This window comes from Antechinus flavipes, chromosome 6, assembly GCF_016432865.1.
Source record: "Antechinus flavipes isolate AdamAnt ecotype Samford, QLD, Australia chromosome 6, AdamAnt_v2, whole genome shotgun sequence".
Taxonomy (NCBI): domain Eukaryota; kingdom Metazoa; phylum Chordata; class Mammalia; order Dasyuromorphia; family Dasyuridae; genus Antechinus; species Antechinus flavipes.
The window spans coordinates 225,887,564-225,905,460 of NC_067403.1; the positions used below are offsets into that span (position 1 = coordinate 225,887,564).

At 35.1% G+C, this 17,897-nt stretch overlaps 1 protein-coding gene across 4 annotated transcripts in view; it reads right to left on the reverse strand.

Moving 5' to 3' along the window:
- The window catches only part of IMMP1L (inner mitochondrial membrane peptidase subunit 1), a 91,549-nt gene that overhangs the window by 15,628 nt on the left and 58,024 nt on the right, over positions 1 to 17,897 (reverse strand). For 3 of the 4 annotated variants that reach the window (XM_051964766.1, XM_051964764.1, XM_051964765.1), the window contains 3 exons: positions 15,296 to 15,429; positions 7,915 to 8,003; positions 5,561 to 5,687 (listed from right to left, as the gene is read on the reverse strand). In XM_051964766.1, the coding sequence (XP_051820726.1) occupies positions 5,561 to 5,687; positions 7,915 to 8,003; positions 15,296 to 15,400 (321 nt within the window). In that variant the 5' untranslated portion in view covers positions 15,401 to 15,429. The remainder of the gene's footprint in view (positions 1 to 5,560; positions 5,688 to 7,914; positions 8,004 to 15,295; positions 15,430 to 17,897) is intronic. The other variant, XM_051964767.1, reaches the window with a different exon arrangement.

Below are 17,897 nucleotides of genomic sequence, written 5' to 3' on the forward strand. Positions count from 1 at the left end.
AATGGCTGCAGACCACACAGCCATCTGATGAGGGCCTGAGTACCTGGGCACAGCTGGCACAGAGAGGCAGAGGTTCTGATGGCATTGTTCCCTGGGGCAGGCAGGGAAAGGTCCTGACAGGGCTCAGTGGAGGTTGTGAGCAGCCCCAGCTTGCTATATACAGTTCAGAAATCCAAGTTATATCCGACCTCTGCGGTTAAATTTCCCCAGTCCGTGGCTCACACCATCTCTGCTGACCGTTCTGAGTCAGCACTCTGCCTCATGGAGGCTTTCCCCTCACCTCCCCATACCATGTGGTATCTCTCCTCTCATTGCCTTTTCTCTTACAGTAAATACTTCTTTTAAGCTGCTAAATTCCTCTATAGATTTAGCATATGCCAACTTCTCGGGGTGTTCCCTTTCTCTTGGTTAGCTGTGAGTTCCACTAATGAACTTATCTTTTCCATCATTACTTGTTAAAACCCCTTTCCTTGCTACTCTAATAATGCTCTCCCAACTCTATATTTGCCATTTCTGGTGCCTATTTTATCTATTTTGTCTGTAACCTCTTCTCTTAAATATAAAATTACCTTTTGCCAAAGAGAATGGCCATTGTGACTTCTTCACATGACCCAACCCCAGCATTTGGTACCTAAATCTCATCATTTGGGGCTAAACCCCAAACACATCATCTGAAACTAGGAATTGCTCTCCTAAATCACATCAAATCTGCTTCAAAATCCCCATCTAGTCTTAAGTAGAGGTTTACCTTTCCCTCCAACACCATTTGAGTAGTGTTTTATGTTTCATATCCTATGTTAATTTGTGGACATTCCTATCTATTAACTAAATAAATGGTATTTTAAACTAAACTTGGCCATTCTCCAATTGATAAATGGTCAAAGGATATGAACAGACAATTCTCAGACAAAGAAATTAAAACTATTTATAAGACATATGAAAATATGCTCCAAATCATTATTAATCAGAGGAATGCAAATTAAGACAACTCTGAGATACCACTACACACCTGTCAGATTGGCTAGAGTGACAGGGAAAGATAATGCGGAATGTTGAAGGGGATGTGGGAAAACAGGGACACTGATACATTGTTGGTAGAATTGTGAACACATCCAGCCATTCTGGGGAGCAATTTGAAACTATGCTCAAAAAGTTATCAACTGTGCATACCCTTTGATCCAGCAGTGTTTCTACTGGGCTTATGCCCAAAGAGATACTAAAGAAGGGAAAGGGACCTGTATGTGCCAAAATGTTTGTGGCAGCCCTGTTTGTAGTGGCTAGAAACTGGAAAATGAATGGATGCCCATCCATTGGAGAATGGCTGGGTAAATTGTGGTATATGAATGTTATAGAATATTATTGTTCTGTAAGGAATAACCAGCGGGATGAATACAGAGAGGATTGGCGAGACTTACACGAACTGATGCTAAGTGAAATAAGCAGAACCAGGAGATCATTATATACCTCAACAATGATACTGTATGTGGATGTATTCTGATGGAAGTGGATCTCTTTGATAAAGAGAGCCTTAATTGATCAAAGATGGACAGAAGCAGCTACACCCAAAGAAAGTACACTGGGAAATGAATATAAACTGTTTGCATTTTTGTTTTTCTTCCTGGGTTATTTATACCTTCTGAATCCAATTCTCCCTGTGCAACAAGAGAACTGTTCGGTTCTGTACACATACATTGTATCTAGGATATACTGTAACCTATTTAACATGTAAAGGACTGCTTGCCATCTGGGGGAGGGGGTGGAGGGAGGGAGGGGAAAAATCGGAACAGAAGTGAGTGCAAGGGATAATGCTGTAAAAAATTACCCTGGCATGCGTTCTATCAATAAAAAATTATTTAAAAAAAAAAAAAAAAAAAACTAAAGTTGCCTGCAGGTTAAATCAATACAAATCAGGGAAATCCCAATCATTTTAGGTAACTAACTTCTTTTAAGTGTGGTGTTTCAAATTAAAGCAACTTCATTGCAAAAGACTGACTTCTAGCTGATGATTGAAGTGTTTGGCTAGCAAAGGCAAGAGAGACAAAGTACCCACACCAGGAAGTTTATTCTTAAATAATCCCAGCTTCAGCTCATAGCTCACTAGCCAAACCTCTTTCAACCAAGTGAAAGACCTTAGCTCATAGAATCCCATGGAAAGCATGGCAATAGCATCTTTCTGGGGATTACCTTGTTTCCAAAAGCTTAATGTAAAATATAAATCATGGTTTCTATGCGGCAGAACCTTCTCTACCCAACTTTCTCAAACAAAAAACCTGCTGCTTTCTCTAGGCCTCTGGAATCAGTAAAATGTTTTTTATTCTTAAGTAGGGATCTGTTTATATTACTTTTTGCCAGCTTGTGAACAATGCTATCTCTTTCATATGCTAAATTGTATATTACAGGTTCCAGACAACAGTGTGTAGGTATTTCATTTTCTGAACTGGCTATAAACAAGAAAGGACATCGGTAACTTTATGAAATCATATTTAATACTGATATTCATTGTAGTTTGCAGTATCTAATGAAGAGCAAATTTCCAACACAACTCAAGCAACAGCTTAATAGTAGTATTACAAACTTATAAGCAACAATGATTTGTTAAGAATTTGAACTGGAAAAGGTAAGAGGCCATTTACTGAGACAGCACCAGTGTTAGTTTGAGATAGCTAAACAGAAGCCCTCTCCAACAGGGGTAGAGAATGAAAGATAGCAGAGTTAGGACATCTCTTCAGGGATTTCCAAACTTGGATGAACTGTTAGTATAAATGGGCTTGATTAATGAAACACATTTGCTGAATTGGTTATATAAAAGGTACAATGTGAACTTCTATAGCTTGACTAGGCCAGATGAGAAAACATGAAAAAAAGATACTTGGCAATCACAGACTTTTCTTTCAGAAGCAATATTAATATCTGATCATCAAATACCCTACTTTCTTCTCTAATTCTAATATCCATCCATTTAAAAAAAAAAGCAAAATTTGAGAAACTTCTAGAAATAACAATTGGACAATTAAAATACAGGTTTAGGTTCTTAAATGTGCCAGAACCCATGAAGGGATTATTTGAAAAAAATGGCACCAAGTTCTAATTTATTCAAAGTTCAAAAACACAACACCCAAATGAATGGTTAAGATTATCCTAAACTGAAGATAGCAGTGGTTTTTAAAAAAACAACCTCTGAAGCATGGATGATTGTGCAAATACTACAGATCAATATTTTCCATTAAGAAATTAAATATTCTGAAAGTATATATTGAACTCAATGTAAACATTAATTTTTGCTCATTAAAACATCTTATGATTGAGTACATACCATCTGTTAAATCATTCCCCTCCTATCATTCAAAATAATTTAAATCATATTTTCCTTTGTAAGTCTTGTCTGATTAGGAGCAAAGAGTACTTTTAATTAAGTCTGAAGTTTTGCTAATGCTCCTCTAATAACACTTAAGACAAAAAAATCTAAAGAAAACATGAACAAGTCATTTAAAGTCATTCATCTTGTTTTTCTAGTGTTAAAGTTCATAGATGGCAGTTAACTCAATTAAATGAACATTAGGAATGGAAAATGGTCTAAATACTGGCAGTCACAGAATGCTGATTGCCATATTTAGAAAAATTTAAGAGTTTTTTGGGAAGATGGAAAATGACTGCTGGTAAATAATGCTCTTCTGCTATTTTATGTTATTTATCATCCCAATCATCTAACATTTATATATACCCAGTGAGAATAACATTAAAAGATGAAAAAAATTATATTTGAGGATAAGATTTATCATTGGTACTCAATAAATAGCATAGCAATTACTCAATCAAAAGAATTTAGACTACATAGTTAGGGGCTTTTATAATTATTTTGTTGGCCTAGGATTTTAGTGCCATGCAGACCAACAACTTTTCTGTAACTGATAATCTTGTTCTTTGAGGACCAGAGAAGTTAAATGGATTTGTCCAGGATGACAACCAAGCGGCAAAGAGGAATTCATGGGTCATAATTAAGTATAACTATGAAGGTAAGTTAATCTAGCCATAAAAATATCGGCCTCATAAGACCAAAATTATTGATTAGAAGAGATGTTAGTTAATTCTTTAATCAATTACTTCCCATACTGGCCTATTCTCTGTTATCAAAACAGCAGGTTCTAGCCCCCTGAACTCATGCCATGATATAGACTGTCACTGGGCCTGGGTTACTCTCTCTAACTCCCAAGTCTTTGAATCTCTGACTTCCTTTGAGACTCGGCTCAGAAGTCTGTAGATCTCTCCTGGTCCCCTGAGCACTGGGGCCTTCCCCTCTAGGATTGCCTTCCTTCTACTTACAGACATGTGGGATTCCTTAAAATGGAGGTACGTTAAATGAAAGTAGGGACTGTTCTGAGGTTTTCGCTGCATCCTCAGACCTTGGCACAATGCCTGCTACATAAGGGCTTAATAACTGCATGTTCATTGGTTAACTGAAGAAATTTAAAATGCCAAAGGACTTTAAGATATTATTCCTGTAGTAAGCTGCCTTACATGCTAGACTGAGTATGTATAAATGATACTACCCTCTAGCCTCTCTCTAATGTACCATGGGTAGCATGATGGACAGCTGGAGGAAGACGATAAAGTGATCACATCATTGATTTACCATTTCTTAAGCACTTACTATATATTATGTACAAGGCACTTTCTTCTTTCTTCATTTGCAACATAATATCTGCATTACTTTTAGCTTCCAATATTAGAAATAAGTAGAAGACAGAAATTGAGTGATTTCTTGATTTATAAGATAAATCAATGTACTGGTTAAAACTAAATGATACTAAACCTACTAGTCATATCACTGCCAAGCTTAAAACTTCTTAAGAGATGCAAATTATGGATTTACAATTGAATCTGGCCAAATATTTACAGAATAATTCATTCCAATGCAATATTAACTATTTGAAAAAACAGATTGGAATCCTACCAAAATTCCCTTTACAGCACAAATATGGTGCTGATAGCTAAACCAGGAAGGATCAAAACAGAAAAAAAAAAAAAATAGACTATTTCTCTAAAGAATACTGATGCAAAAATTTTAAGTAAAGTAGGAGGAAGGAGATTATAGTAATATATCACAAGGATCATAAACTATGACTAGCCCAAAAAGGCAGGGCTGGTTCAATATTTGAAAAACTATCAGCATGATCCACCATATCAAAAACAAAATCAACAAAAATAATATGATTATGTATCATATTATAATATTATATATTGTGATCATATAATAATAATTACATTTCAACAGATACAGAAAAGGTATTTGACAAAATACAGCACCCATTCCTATTAAAAAAAAAAAAAAACACTAGAGAACATAGGCATAAATGGCATTTTCCTTAAAATGATAACTAACTGGTAGCTATCTAAAATCATTGGCAAACATTATGTGTAATGGGGAATAATCTAGAAGATTTCCCAATAATATCAGGGGTAGATATATAAACATTAAACTCTTACTTTCTTTTTTAATTGTATTTACTTCTCATTAACCAAACGTAATTCAATATAGAGCACAAATAGTTCCATTACTTACATAACTATGGCTTTTAAGGTAATCTGATGGGCTATGCGTGAAGATTTTGTCTCCTTCCAAACCAATTACTCTTTTACAAATGTTTGATTTAGGGTCACTTGGACTTTTGGCAATTATGATGTCACCTCTGAAAGGAAAAATTAAGAAAAATGTCAAACTGCTTATCAAATGTTATTTATAACATAATATGTTATTGATACTATTCTAGTATATCCTATACATTATATTCTAACAATCATTAATCTTTATAGAGTGCTTAAAGATTTGCAAAGCTCTTTGCAAATATTATTTTCATTTGTTTCTTGCAAATGGGAGGTAGATGCTATCATTATCTGTATTTTAGAACTGAGGAAACTGAAGCCAATTGTGAATATACTTCCTGCCCAGGGTCATACAACAACTAAATCCAGATTCAGAAAGGTCTTCTTGATTCCAAGTCTAGTGTTCTATCTATTACCTCACCAGCTCTCCTTTGATCTTCATAAATCCCACTCTGGAAAGCAGGCAATATTATTTTTCCTGGAAATGAAGACTCTTAAGAAAAAAATCACTTTCCTAGGACATATCCCAATAAATGGCAGATTTAGGTCTAGACCTTAGGTCTTCTTACTTTTAATCCAATGTTCTTTCTACTACCCCATATGGGCCTCATGTTTAAAAGTAAGAAATAATCAATTACTGTAGTAGCAAAGGTATTCCTACATCTGTGAGTTCCATGATCTGTTTCCCCCACTTCTGGGAACTACCACCTGTACACTAATCTTCAGAACTAAACCACAGAAAAAGAACCCACTATAAATCTCTCAAAACTATGTAAAATTAATGATATTACTACCATGTAACCCAGTGTTACCACTTTGAATAGATAGAAAAAATAGAAAGATCAATCTTGCCTTCAAGAAAGTTAGACAGTAGCCTTAGTTATTCTGAATGAATAGGTTTGTTTGCAAGACAACTCAACATTTAGTTCTATTCAGTGGAGAAATAAATAACACACAATTTTTTTTTTTTTTAATTTGCTGAGGCAATTGGGGTTAAGTGACCTGCCCAGTGTCACACAGCTAGGAAGTGTTAAGTGTCTGAGACGAGATTTGAACTCAGGTCCTCCTGACTTCCAAGGCTGGTGCTCTATCCACTGTACTATCTAGCTGCCCCAATAACACACAATTTAAGTCAATTCCAAAAGTTTTACTTAGTGTCTTCTATGTACCCTAAAGCTAAAAGATTCTCTGACATTCTCCCAGTTCCCAAGAAGTGTACAAACTTGTTGGGGAAAGTGATATGAGAAAAAACAATTTCAAGCACAATAAAAGAGAGAATATTAAACACCCAAATTGTAGCACAGGTAATAATACCATCGTATTAAATTCAACAATATTATCAATACTACAGTGTGAAGTAGTAGGTGAAGTAGATCTTTGGAGTCAGAAGTTTGGGGCCTGAATTATAGTTCAGTTTTCAGCTGTGGGTGACCAAGAGAACATCACTAAATATCTCAGAATCTTGATTTCAGATTTTATAAAATACAGATAATAATAATTGCACCATATATTTCATAAATTTATGAAGACCAAATGAGTATGGCAAGCCCTTTGCAAATCTTAAAAGCACTATTTGAATTAGTTAACATTTCTACCTCCATTACGAGAAATTATGAATGAGAGATCCACGTAACATAAAGGAATATGAGACAGCTTTATGAGAGAGGATAGCATGTGAGATGGAGATTGAAGAACAGTTAACACTTACACAGGTGAAAAAGAAGAGTAATTGGATACATTAACATACACACACAAACATGCAAAATAAAATGAAATACTGACATAAAACATGAACATATGTATGTGTATGTACTGTGTGTGTGTGTGTATGTGATTTATTAGAAGGACCTCAGTGCATCAACTCAAGCCTCAGCCCATTACACAATAGAATTCTTCACCTACACTGGTGAGAAATTCTATGAGAAATTGAAATACCCATGCTAAAAAAAAAAGTCAAGGAAATCACTAACATAAAAGTAAAGGAAAAAGGCCATGAGAATTACATTAGTTTATCTGTAATCATTATGGAAAACAGCACAAGAAATTTGTAATTTCTCAAGGAAAATATTTTAAATGTTAAGCTACAAATAAGAAATTTACTTTAAAAAACAATTAAAGAACTGTCTAAAAATAGAAAGTGTAACTCAGTAATCAGTGAGTTCCTTGTTACTAGAATTCTTGAAGCAGAGGTTGGGGATGGCATGAAAGAGGTCCATGCTTTGGCTGAATTTGGGCCTAAATGAGCTCTCTGATATTCCTTTTATCATAATCTTCAGAAATGTCTTACTTCAAAATTCCATGAGTGAAATTTACCTTTGAATAGCATAAAAATGTCGGCTAAGATTTTCTGCGAAGACAATGTCAGAATTCTGGATTGTAGGTTCCATTGATGGTCCAGAACACTATAAAAAATTATTTAATAATTAGAACACATCTAATGGCAATTATGAATTTTTAAAATTTCTTTTAAAGAAGCCTTACCCCCAAGCTCTTGCTATTCATTATTTTGAAATAAAATAATTCTTAAGATAACAAACTGGATGCAAACTTATAATTCAATTCAACAAACATTAAGTACTTATGACATGCTGGCCACTGTGGATATAGACAAAAATGACAGACCTCAAGAAGACTGCATTCTATTGGAAATAACCTCTACAGGAAAATAAATACAAAATAATTTACAGAAGGGATGCCAATAGCTAAAGAGTTTCAGAAAGATTTCATTTAGGAAGTGACACATACTTTGGGTTTTGATGGAAATGAGGGATTTTCAGAGGCAGAAGTAAATAATGATGGACAATGGCCTGTACAAAAAAAGCACAGAACCTGAACAAAGAAAGGAGTCCTGTGTAACAGAGTAAGAAGTCCACCGTGGCTGGACTATAATGGATGAAATTAAGTAATCTATAACATGCCCCAAATTGTAAATGGTTTTACTTATAAAAGTTAGCCCAAAGTGAACTTCCTCCATGTCTATCCTTCTATACGACCCATATCTACATTCTGCCATAGGTTCATTGCAGAGGGTTACCTAGCATGCCTTCTCCCGATATCACAAGGATACCAGTAGCATATAAGAAATGACCTCATCCTTGCCAGGATGATCCCATTGTCTTTTGTGATCATTTATTTATTTAAACTATTGTTTACCCTTGTTCTTCTTGGGTCCTTGTGTATCATGCTTCAGCCTGTTCTCCCTAGCCATGGGCCAGTATCTAGTCTTTTATTTCTTAGAAATCAGTCATGCTAAGGAACACATTAAAATGAGAGGCCTTTCCAATATCCAAATGATGAAAGCTCAAATGATATGAACAATTTTCATATGAAAAAATTAAAACCATTTCTAGTCATATGAAAACATGTTCTAAATCACTGTTGATCAGAGAAATGAAAATTAAGACAACTCTGAGATACCACTACAGATTGGCTACAATGACAGGAAAAGATAATGACGAATGTTGGAGGGGATGGGGGAAAACTGGGACACTGATACATTGTTGGTAGAATTGTGAATGGATCCAACTATTCTGCAGAGCAATCTGGAACTATGTTCAAAAAGTTATCAAATTGTACAAACCCTTTGACCCAGTAGTGTTTCTACTGGGATTATATGCCAAAGAGATCTTAAAGAAGAGAAAGGGACCTGTATGTGCCAAAATGTTTGTGGCAGCCCTCTTTATAGTGGCAAGAAACTGGCAATTGAATGGATGCCCATCAATTGGAGAATGGCTGGGTAAATTGTATGTAAAAAACGATCAACAGGATGATTTCAGAGATGCCTGGAGAGACTTATATGAACTGATGCTGAGTGAAATGAGCAAAACCAAGAGAACAATGTACATGGCAACAACAAGATTATACAACGGTCAATTCTGATGGACGTGGCTCTCTTCGACAATGAGATAATTCAGGCCAATTCTAATAGACTTGTGAGAGCCATCTGTATTCAGAGAAAGGTCATGAGGACTGAATGTGGGTCACAACACAGTATTTTCACCTTTTTGTTGTTGTTTGCTATTTTTTTCTCTCTTTTTTCCTTTTTGATGTGATTTTCCTTGGGCATAATGAGAATTGTGGAAATCTATAGAAGATTTGTACATATTTAACACATATTCAATAACTTGATATCTACAGGAGAGAGGTAGGGAAAAGGGAGGGAGAAAAATTTGGAATACAAGGTTCTGCAAGGGTGAATGCTGAAAGCTATCTCTGCATCTATTTTGAAAATAAAAAAGCTAGTATTAAAAAAAGAGAAGCTTTTGTTTCTAGAAGACTGGGGTCATTAAAAAAGCTTTATAATTGAATGAGCATAGCCTATCTTACTCTCCTATTCATTCTAGGTTCAACTTACTATACTTTTGTAGTGTGTAAGATCACAGGATCAAGATCATAGATAGATTTGGGGCTGGAAGAAAACTTGGGCATGTGATATTAATGGAGAAGACTCCTAAGGTGTCAGTCTAATTGCAGGTCAACACGGACAAAAGATATACATAATTTGCATGGTTTTTCCTTTATAGTTAAAAAGATCAAATTCTTCTTCTTGGTTTTTATTTTATTTTAATTTTAAAATTTTTGTGAGATAATTGGGATTAAGTGACTTGCTCATGGTCATACAGCTTGTAAGTGTAAAGTATCTGAGGCTGAATTTGAATTCAGGTCCTCCTGACTCCAGGGCCTACTGGAGTATCTTATCCACTGTTACATCTAACTGCCCCAAGAGGTAAAATTCTTGAATAGGGAAAAGCACAGGTTAAGTGCTATTAAGCACCTATGTTCCCAAGGGAGTACTAAAAGCTTTAGAAATAATACTATTTGGATACAGTCTTCTTCCTATAGGCTCTGCAATATACTAGGGCTCAATGCAACAAGCATGATGTCATCCACAAGTATGAACACCTGAAGGACTTCATCATCTACAAAGTGTCCCTTTTTGACCTGGAAATGAATATCTTCCATGATAATGGCAAAAATCTTCGGTGAGCATACATCTTTCCATTTTATGCCACCCTGGACATTAATGATCAGAACAGTGTTGAAAAGATTATGCTATATCTCTCAGGAAAACATGAATAACTCTGATATTTTTGCATGGGGAAATTGTGTTGGAGGAGGGTTTTTCAGGTGATATTTTGCTCTACCAAAGCAAATGCTTGGATATAATTAACAATTAGCAAAAGTGGGAATTTGTATTCTCAACATCTTTCAATTGTATGACTATACAGACATGGCTGACTTTATTTTTTATTTTATTTTTTGAAAGCTTTTTATTTTCAAAACATATGCATGGATAATTTTTCAACACTGACCCTTGCACAGTCTTGTGTTCCAGATTTTCCCCTCCTTCCCCCCCACTTCCCTCCCCTATATAGTAATCCAATATATGTTATACATGTTAAAATATATGTTAAATGATGTACTTGACTTTAGAACAGTACTTGAAAAGGTCCATTTGTTTCTCACTAATAATCAATCAATCAATCAACATTAAGTGACTATTATATGCCACATATTGTGCTAATCACTGGATATATAAAAAAAGGCAGATAGCAAATAAATAACAAAATAAAGGCATTAGAATTAAGAAGGATTGACAAAAACTTCTAATATCCTCACTAAGGTTTGATTCCAATGCACATGTGGGTAATTCTCACTAAAATTCTATATGGATAACAAAGTAGACATATATTTCAGTAACTATTAATCTTCTTTTGCTCAATTTTGGAGGGTAAGGAGGATTAATAAGGTCTATGATTTTTTTTTTCATCTATCTTGTAATTTCACCTCCTTCAGATAATTTGTAAATTGATCCCTAAATATCCCCACAACTATGTCACTTTCAGCACAAAACTCCACTCCACTTGGCCTAGTTTCCTTTCTTTGGTGCCATTTCTAACTCTATAGGCATATCTAGAATTGTGATGATAGACTTCCAGTATAGTTAAGGGAGGAAAATAAAAAGCATTTATATAAGGATTAATGTGTGCCAGGTACCATGCTAAGCGTTTTACAAAATATTATCCCATTTAATCTTCAAAACAACCTTGGGAGGAAGATGCTATTGGACTTTTCAGTTTACTATTATGGAAGTTGAGGTGGACAAAGATTAAATGAATTACTGAGGGTCATACAGCTATTAAATAAAGCTATATTTGAAGTCAGGGACTTCAGGTCCAGCATTCTATCCATTGTGACAAATAATTGCCTTTAATTTTCTCTATTTTTTCTACAATCCTTAATAGTGAAAAAAACTTTTAAAAAATTGTACATCTTTTTCATGTTTCTTGGATTTATCGTTCTCCTCCTATTTTATACTAAAATACTCTTGGGGAGTTCTATCTCCTGCCACAATTTCTTTAAACTGGTTTTACTCCCTACTATTTTTCCAATTTTCCATCACTGATCACTACAAGATTTTACAAGTGATATCATATTCTGGAACAATGATGTCCTAAGTGGACATATCTTTTTTCTTGGCAAGTGAACTTTTTTTGGTCTTTTTTAAAAATAGAAATTGATTTATAACAGCTACATTTTTGTACAATTATCTATCTTTATCTATTTATTCATTCATATCCTATTTTTTAGTGACAACTGTTTACATAAGTAAAGATGGAATAGTTTTGTTTGCATACAATAACTTTTAAATGTATTTTTATTCTTTTAAAAATTTTATATTAATCTTTTTCTTTGTTGTAATAAGTCAGTGTTCTCTCTACAGAGAGTAGACTTAAGAATCATCCCTACATTAAATAAGAGTTTTTACTCATTTGTTAACATTTTAATTCATTTCATTTTGTTGTAGGAGATTATTTGGTACTACACAGAACCTTCTAATTCAAGAACGTATTCAATTATTACACCATAAGAAATTATAAATATGAAGAATTCAAAGACACCTGACAAGTCTGAAAATGCAGTCTTGATGCAGACTTATGCTAGTTAGTACATAAGCTACAATTTCTTTCATGGTAGTGTTTTTGCAAATGCTTATCATGAGCCCTACCAATTGAAACAAGCAAATATCCTATGAAATTGTGTTTCTTGCTGCTTTGGAGCCCAGCATAAAAATGACTTCACCAATTCTTCATTTGCTTCTGCAAACCATCCTTCCATTTAGATACAACATCTACTGGCCACTAGACAAAGAGTGAAACACTAATGATTAGGTTGAAACTTGTGTGACTTTAGTACACCTTTTCCACTGTGTATACATAGCCACTATAACTGCAAGATGGAAAGTCATAGGCCCATTTCATATTATTCTTTCTATCCTGAGTCATCATAGGTAAAATCTTCATTACCAAGAGGCCATTCAATAGAAATTGAGCTTCTCTGAACTTTTAGCTTAGGTGTTCCTCAGAAAACAGACTCAGTCTGCTGCCTGGACTACCCATACATACATAAACATGAAGAATACACAAATACAAGAAATAATTTCAAGAAGCAGAGAACACTAATGGCCAGGGAATATCACAAAAGGCTTTATGTAGGAGGTGGTCCCTGAGTTGAGCTTTGAAGGAAAGAATTCAAAGAGGTAGAGGAAGATAAAGTGAGGAGTTTGTTCCAGATGTAGAAGACAGCCTATGTAAAGGGATGGAGTCAGAAAATGGAACATAAAGGACAAGTAACAGCTGGCATAAGTGATTTTCACTGAAATGGAGAGTAATATAAAATAAGACTGAAAAGTTAGATGGGAGACAGATTATGAAGGGCTTTAAAAGCCAGACTAAGGATTTTTTTTTATCCTAAAAGAAATATGGAGAACAAAGTTGGACATATGGATGTGAGTCATCTGTATAAATGGTATTTGGATTTGTGAAAGCTGAAGATCATGGAAAGAGAGGATCATCATCAAGAGAAAAGAAAAGAGCTAAGAACAAAACCTTTGAGGATGCCCAAACTTAGCAGGCAGAAACAGGAGGATGACTCTGTAAAGAAGTATGAGTGCAGACAAAGTAGGAGAATAACTCAGAGACTGGTGTCACAAAAGTCAAGAGAGGAGAAAGGCTCTGGGAGAAGGGAAGGTCAACAATCTCAAAAGGTGCAGAGGGTCAAGTAAAATGAGGGCTACAAAAAAAATGCAGAACAACTCAAACAGCCTGCCTAGCCTTGGAGAAATCAATTCAGTGAAGTGACGGGGTTAGCCACCAGATTGTTAGGTGCTATAAGGGAGTAAAAGGTGAGACAATGGAGGTAAAAAACATAAATGACTATTTAGAGGACAGCCAGATTAAGTGAATATTGTTAGTGGATCCAGGAAACTTAGGCAGATTGTATGGGAGGAAAGACACCATTAAAATAAAAGAGACTGTAAACTGCAGGTGATGCTTGAAGGGACAAATTCCCAAGGTAATGAAAGAAAATGGGACATAAGGAAGGAAGAAGAGCTGGCTTTTGTGAGAAAGGTCGACTCTTCATCAAAAACTGGAACACAGAAGTAGAGACTAAGGATAAAGAAGAGGTCATCTGAGGTACAGAATAGGGGAGAAAAAGATCAGGTTGGGTGGCTTGTTTTCTCAATAAAATAGGAAGAAATAGCCATTGCTGAGGAGAAAGAGAAGGTTTTCAAAGAAAGGAGGTTTAGAACAACAGCTGATATCAAACAGAAATCTGTGTTGAACCTAGTTTGCATGGTTTTAAGATTTTCTTCAGTATGTGAGTGGGAAGAGAGAAGGTGAATATTCAGTAAGGAAAAAGACCAAAGACCGCAATTTAGCAAAGCATGTTTAGTAAAAGGAGCAAGGGCCAAGAGGTTAAAGGGTAGAAGTTAGAACAGCGTTGAGGTCACTCCATGAGTCAAGATGATGCAGGGAGGAAAGGGATGTCAGAGCATAGTTAATCACCAGGAGAACAGAGAATGGTAGAATAATGGTTGAGGTCATAGTGAAGATGAGAAACAGGTTTAGGAGCAAAGCAAGAGGAAAAGATGGAAAGACTGGAGGTTGTGATCAAAGAGGAATTTTAAAATTCAATATCATGGAAGCAGAGTAGTTATAGTATTGATAAGAAAAAGGGTAGGACAAAGTCCCTATCGTGGAAACAGGGGAAACCTGATAAACTACTGTGGCAGAATGTTTGAGGAAATACCAATGCATTCATTAAATCTTTCAGGTACACAAGGAGCAATTGGGATAGAGATGATTATGCTGAGCCAGGTACTGAATTATTTGAAAAATGACTCCTACCTAGAAGTGGTAGATGGCCCCATAAAATGAATCAAGTAATAAAGATGGGTGTATTAACAAATCTGAAAGGAAAGGCTGCTCTGTAATTGACAATGTAAGGTGGAGAAGTGGGAGTAAAAAAGCATATTTATTGGCGGATTTCTTTGCATCACAAAATGTTAGAAAAATTATGTATTCATCAAAAACTATCAGGATTGGGGACATGTCCCTAACTTTATAATAACAATTCTAGACAACATAATTGTACCCTGTTGCAACAGGTCCTTATGCCTGTCAGAAATAAAATACAAAGCTTAATGAATAATAGATCTAAGTACAGAAAATCTCATTTTCTTTAAACATCAATTAACATTACACAGTGATACCTTCTTCTGACCTCAGAATATGAGGAAATTTTGCATTTCAAACTGCATCTTTTGACCAACTAGCAAATGCCTAGACAGATCTTTTGCCAAAACTTAAATTTTTATCAGTGTGACTGTTACTGAATATTCAAAACTTACCATGACAACACCACCAACATATTCAAAGGCACAATGAGCTATACAACCATACTGAAGAGTATAGCCAAGAAGTCGAATGGTTTTTCCCAGAATACCTCGAAGCATAGTTCTATGCAGACTCGGATGCTACTGGCCTGATAATAAATTTTTAAAAGTTATATAATTAATTTTTAAAAATCATTGTCAGCATGCTACATTTTAAAAAGGATATACTTTTTAAAAATCATACCTTAATATTTGACATGAAATTATCTGGGAAAGTATAAGGCTCCATTTATCATATATAGGTGATTTATAGTATACTATACTGTAATATACTACAATTATATAAAATATATAATCACTTGAACAATTCATATGGTGTTTGTTCAAGAGGATCAAATGAGATATTGGGTATTAAAGCATTTGGAAAAGTATAAAATACCATAACAAATTACGGCATCATATTCCTTATGTGTCTCACCTCTGTCCCTCCCTTTATCTTCCCACTGTTGTTCTTGTCTAAGCTATAGCTCAGACCCTAACACCACTCCACTACTGTGCTTCTTTACTCTAATCCATCCTAGTATTACTACTAAACTGTCCTAAAATACCAGTGATCAGGACAATTTTCTGGCTCCAACACCAGTGGTGTTATGTTGGGATCATTATGTTGGGATCAAATCTCAACTCCAGCCTGGCATTCAAAACTCTCTTTGATGTAGATGGACCTAACCTAACTTCTCAACGATATCTCATGTCATTCCCTAATGTGATCAATTTGTTGCTAGTGCCTTTCCTAGAAGGTTGTAAACTTTATATGTATCTTGTACAAAACTTTAAAATTTATATATTATCTGCCCTATTAAAATATGTTTCATGAGGGCAGGGACTGTTTTGTTATTGCTTTTGTATCTCTCACTTTAGTATAGTACGTGGCACATGATAAGAGATTCAAGAAATGTCTCCTGAGAAACAATTTCTAGTAGAGACTTTTCCCCATGAATATATAGCACTTGCCATCCCTCAAAATGTTTTAAAGTCCAACTTTGTAAAATTTTACAATATCTTGCTATTACAAGAAAGCACTTTATAAGTTGGAAAATGTACATGCATGCTCTCTGTCTCTCTGTGTATATATACAACACACACATATATCTACATATGAGCTATTATTAGTCCATTTAAAAAATTCTTACTATTACACTTACTCAGTACTGATAATACATATAGCAATCTATTTTTTAATGTGTTCTCTCCCCAGACGACCTGCAAGCTCCTTCACATAATCAAATAATTTTTAAACCCAGAGGTCAAGTTCCACGGTTCATATTTCTTTGTAGCCAATACACTCTGTTGTACATTTTAGTTACTTAACATTTACTCTAAGGAACATTTAGTAACAATGTTGTAAAGTCTGTCTTTTCAACTTCTTTTCAGTCAAGGGGGAGAGCTCAAGATCCCATATAGTGGCCACCAGTGCTCTAGTTCTATCAATCTTCATTTCAATACCTAAACTGTCTATCCTGCATTCAGACTGGTCAACTATAGAATGAGTGGGGTGGACTAGAAGAGCCCAGAGGTTCCTTTTAGACTTAGAGCTATGAATTCCATAAAAATAACTAGCATTTAGAGATCCTTTTCAAATTTGCAAAGCCCCATGTATGTCTTGTATGTCATTTAATATCCATAAAAAGAGCCAAATTAAATGACTTGTATAGAGCCACATAACTCAAATGTGTCTGTGGTCTGTGGCAGAATTTGAACTCAGGTCTTTCTGTCTCCAAATTCACTGCCCTTACCCCCTGATTCACTGAACAATCTCAGTAGCACATGCATATTTAATGAAGAATCTCCTAGGAAAAATGCCTTAACTCAAAAAGTTAATCTCTTTGGGAATTAATTTTTTAAAAACCACTTAAAGCTGAGAAAGGATGATACCTGAGAATATCTGGAAGTTTCTGGCATTCTTTAAGTATATTGTACTGTGTAATTGCTTATTTATTCTATCCTATTTTAAAATTGCTTGTGGAATAGACAATGGAGTATTAAAGTAATTGCTCAAAGAACTGGACTTTCTCTGAATGACCCAGTTATTTTAAGGCCTATCTTTAACAACTACCAAAACCAGGAGTAGCCCAGGGAGTTTGCAATGGCATACTAGTTGGAAAGCTGGACACTAAAGAAATCCAAGGAGGAAGAAAAGTGTTACTTGTCTACAGAGATTTCTATAAAAGATAAGGGATTGTAAGAGGGGGTGAATATGCCACTGTTTATCAAGATCATCTAAGACACTAAAGTGCAGAAGGAGCTGAGTCTGATGAAGAAAATGGAAAACAATGAAAAGCTGGTTTAGGATTGGTTTATTTTACCTTTATCTGAGAAAGAGGTGAATCAAAGAAGGGCCTTACTAAGGGTGAAGGGGAGGACACAAGATGCGATAAGGGAGAGGAGAAAGAAAAGAGCTGCTCAATTCTTATTTTGTTTCCATTTTCTCAGCCAAACAAGATGGCCTTTGGACTAAATGGCTGCAAGAGTTGGGAGAGTGGGAGGAGATAATAATGAATTTAGTAAAGTTATAATCATAATGTATATAGTAGCCCATGTTAAATCCAAGTTACCC